Source organism: Vigna umbellata, chromosome 2 (genome assembly GCF_029865625.1).
Source record: "Vigna umbellata cultivar VRB3 chromosome 2, Vumbellata_1.0, whole genome shotgun sequence".
Taxonomy (NCBI): domain Eukaryota; kingdom Viridiplantae; phylum Streptophyta; class Magnoliopsida; order Fabales; family Fabaceae; genus Vigna; species Vigna umbellata.
Window position 1 is genome coordinate 40,579,565 of NC_142166.1, and position 3,557 is coordinate 40,583,121.

General features: G+C 39.4%; 1 protein-coding gene across 1 annotated transcript; it reads right to left on the bottom strand.

Moving 5' to 3' along the window:
- Positions 1-305: 305 nt before the first annotated feature.
- Positions 306-1,230, bottom strand: LOC148203994 (protein FAR1-RELATED SEQUENCE 1-like). The gene is made up of 2 exons (XM_088106571.1): positions 544-1,230; positions 306-458 (listed from the first exon to the last, which is right to left on the bottom strand). The coding sequence occupies exons 1-2, from the start codon at positions 1,228-1,230 to the stop codon at positions 306-308; spliced, it is 840 nt and encodes a 279-aa protein (XP_087962697.1).
- Between the last annotated feature and the right edge of the window lie 2,327 nt (positions 1,231-3,557).

Consider the following 3,557-nt stretch of genomic DNA (forward strand, 5'->3'; position numbering starts at 1 on the left):
TTTTCGAAACGAATTTCAGGAAGGATGTGTTTTGTGCGGTTATGAACACGATTGCAAGTTATACACGTTATGCAGTGGGATAATTTGGTTTAATTAACTGAACACAATAATCGATTACCAGAGCCTAGTAATCGATTACAATGGCCTCGTAATCGATTACCAGAGCCTCGTAATCGATTACAATAACAAATACTGGTGTGGTCATATGCATCACATACATTCATTAAAGGAATTTCATGGAAGACCATTTTAACTTTGAAAAACAGAAAAAAGTTACAAAATAAGCAGCAAACAAGTTGTATATATCAGTTGATGTTGTTATCGAAATTGTTATGTACAGCTGACAACAACGACATAAATCCAAAATGACCCATTTCGGTATCTTGTGATAGTTGGATAGTGTCCGCTTCAAATTGTTCATGGTGATCACATTCAAGAACATTACTTGGTCTTTCGCCCTGAAACAACACAACTACTAAGTTAAACATAATTGATACACTAAAAACTATTTAATAAATATTTTGACCGTAAATAATGACTCACACATTGTTCGGTGGGTGGTGTTGAAGTGTTTGTCAATGAAGTTGACTTTCTTCTTTTGGTTTTTTTCTCAACAGTGGACTTCAACCTATTTGTGCGTGGACGTCCTTTTCGCTTAACAGTTGCAGGACTGTGTACAAGGACATCAGATGTTCCAACTGGAGTAAGTGGTATTGACGTGCATGCACCAGTATCGTATCTTAGTTGGCCTGCATCACTGATGATGTTATTTGTCATGGAAGAACTGAATCCAAATTTTGTACCCAAACAATTAAGTTCTTTTTCCAATTCAGTACTAGCTTCCTCAGACTCACATGCAACTTCAGCAATTTCATAAAAACGTTTGCACAACAGTTTGTATCTTTGCATCCGTGGTTCATTTGTCGAAGAGCTATACGATGCTGTTATTAGTGTGTGTCTTCTTCGAATGTTTTTGCTCCAGCGCCTCAAAATGTATTGTGAGGGAACACTGTAAACATCTTCTTGGCCAAATACCAACAGGGAATGGCGACATATAATTCCTCTAAACTCAAAGAGGTGGCAAGAGCAAGTGGTTGTCTGTGTGATGGGATCAAATTGAACTTTGTAAAATTTATCCGGTACACGATTACCCTCCCACATTCGTTCCTCTTTTACAGTGTAAGTGTTCCACAAGTCCTCCTTTAAGGTGTCTTTGATGAAACAATTCATCCTTGAACGGAATTCTGTTTGGACCTCCTAAAACTTTGCATGTGTGTATTCCACTTGAAATTGTCTCTCAATTGGTGACTGAGAACCACATGCAATAGTGGTGTTCATGGAGGAGAAGTCGGCTTCTATTTCCTTCTTACCATTGTTGTGTTGTGAGTCACTTCTTTAATCATCCTAGTGATGTATTGTCCTTAACCTACAATTTTTATGTGGACAGGAAATTTCTGCATAATCATGGATGCATGGGAAGACCTTGTTTATGATGATGATGTCCTTGAATCGTTTTTGAAAAAATGCGATGCTTCCGCAACGCTTATTCCTGGTCCTGCAGGTAACATCCAAGCAGCTTTCATGAATAGAACGGGAACAGAACAACCGAAATCCACACAAGAATTTGCTCGTGATGTTGCTGACGCAACCTATGAACGAGATTTCAACTCCAATGCTTGGAAATGGGCACAGATGTTTATTGAACACCACGGTACACTGAATCTCATACACGCTTCCAAGAACATTATTACCTTTAATACTTGTAATTTGTGTTAATATTTTTTTATCATAAATCTCGTAAAGGATGGAAAATTCGAGAACGTTAACTCCCTCCAAGAGGCAAAATCAGCTGAGGTCCTTCCATTGGTGGTTTGCATATTGAAAGAGTGCAAGCCCAATGGGTTGGGAGATATGCAGTTGACTCTTAAGGACCCAACTGCCACGATGAAGGCTTCGTTGCATAAGAAAGCTCTTGAAGATCCTGAAATTGCAGAAAATATCGCAGTTGGTTCCGTTATCATACTCAATCTTGTAAGCCATCAAATTTTTACTTAACTACCATAATTATTTTATTGGTATTTAAGTGTTCTTCTTCTTACAAATTCCGTTTGTACATTTAGGTCCACCCCTTCACTGCATTTAGGCAAAACCACTACCTCAATATTACGCATCGCTCTGTAGTGAAGGTATTTCCAGCTGAAGTTTCTCCTCCTACAATTGACCTTGTTAAGGAGACACCAAAACCTGTCATTCGACTTCCTATGTGGGCAGAGAAGGAACTCAATGTGGATGACACATCCAGAAGTTGAAAGTAAATGTATGTTTCAAAGAAATATTTATTAAAGAAAATATTAAGGTAGAAAGTTAATGAATTAAGTAAAAATATAATTTCTAATTTGTTATTATAGGAAAAGTCATTGATAATTTTGTTATTATATGAGACTTCTCACGATTTTAAATATTGTTCAAAAGATTGTAAATACTAAATTATTAAAATATTTCTATAAGTCACTAACCCTTCAAAGAAAAGAAATCCACTTAACTCTAATTTCTTCAATCTCTCTACCTTCCAATGGGATGAATTAAAAAGGTAATAAAATTAAAATAATATTGTAATTCAAAATTAGATAAAGTATTTAGTCAGTTTTTTTGTTATCTTCCCAATTGACGTCAACACTACAAATTAAATACAAATAATTACAACATGTTTATATGTGTCATTATTTGCATCTTCTTCCTAGATACAGATGGAACACCCTGTAACATTGAATGAGATTTCTAGAGTAAACAACTATATATTATTGTTTCTAGATGTACTAACAGGACCTCCCGGCGTGAACCGAGCGCCCAACCATCCAGTAGATGGGACGTCCGTCCAAAATGGGAATCAGGACGAGCGTCCGGCCATTTAGACGTTCGTCCAAAATGGAAATCAGGCCGAGCGTCCAGTCCAGGATGGGAGTCAGGAAGCCGAACGTCTTCTAAAGATGGGACGTCCGCCCAAGATGGCGAGCGTCCAAAGTAGCGGATGTCCAATACCGCTCGCCCGGTCCCAATCTAGACCGGGCGTCCGAACTAGCGTCCGTCCAGTGCAGCTCACCCCGTCAAAATCATAGACCGAACGCCCAAAAGAACGGTTGTCCGAGCAGTCAGATCCAGCGGTCTTCCAATGTCGCCCATCCAGGCGTGCACTTAGTTGATAACATTGTTAAAGCTAAATGGCACATTAAAGTCCTTAATGAAGATTAAGGTATTCTTGGGCCGTTTCGAGGCCCCCAAAAGGTAAAAGCCCATTACGATCAGTATAAATAAAGGTCTCAGGTATGATTTCTGGACAGTTCGCTTAGAACGCAACGCATGCATGCATTATATAACGCCCTGTTATATAACTGACTTGAGCGTCGGAGTGCCTTTAGCTGGTACCCGGCCCCTCCCCAATTGGGAGTGTGGAGCAGCACTTGGAGTGGGAGGACGTCCGCCCAACTTGGAATGAAGATAAGCACCAGAAAACGTTCGTCCAGCCAGTACTGTTCGTGCGCGACCGTCCGGTTTTCTAC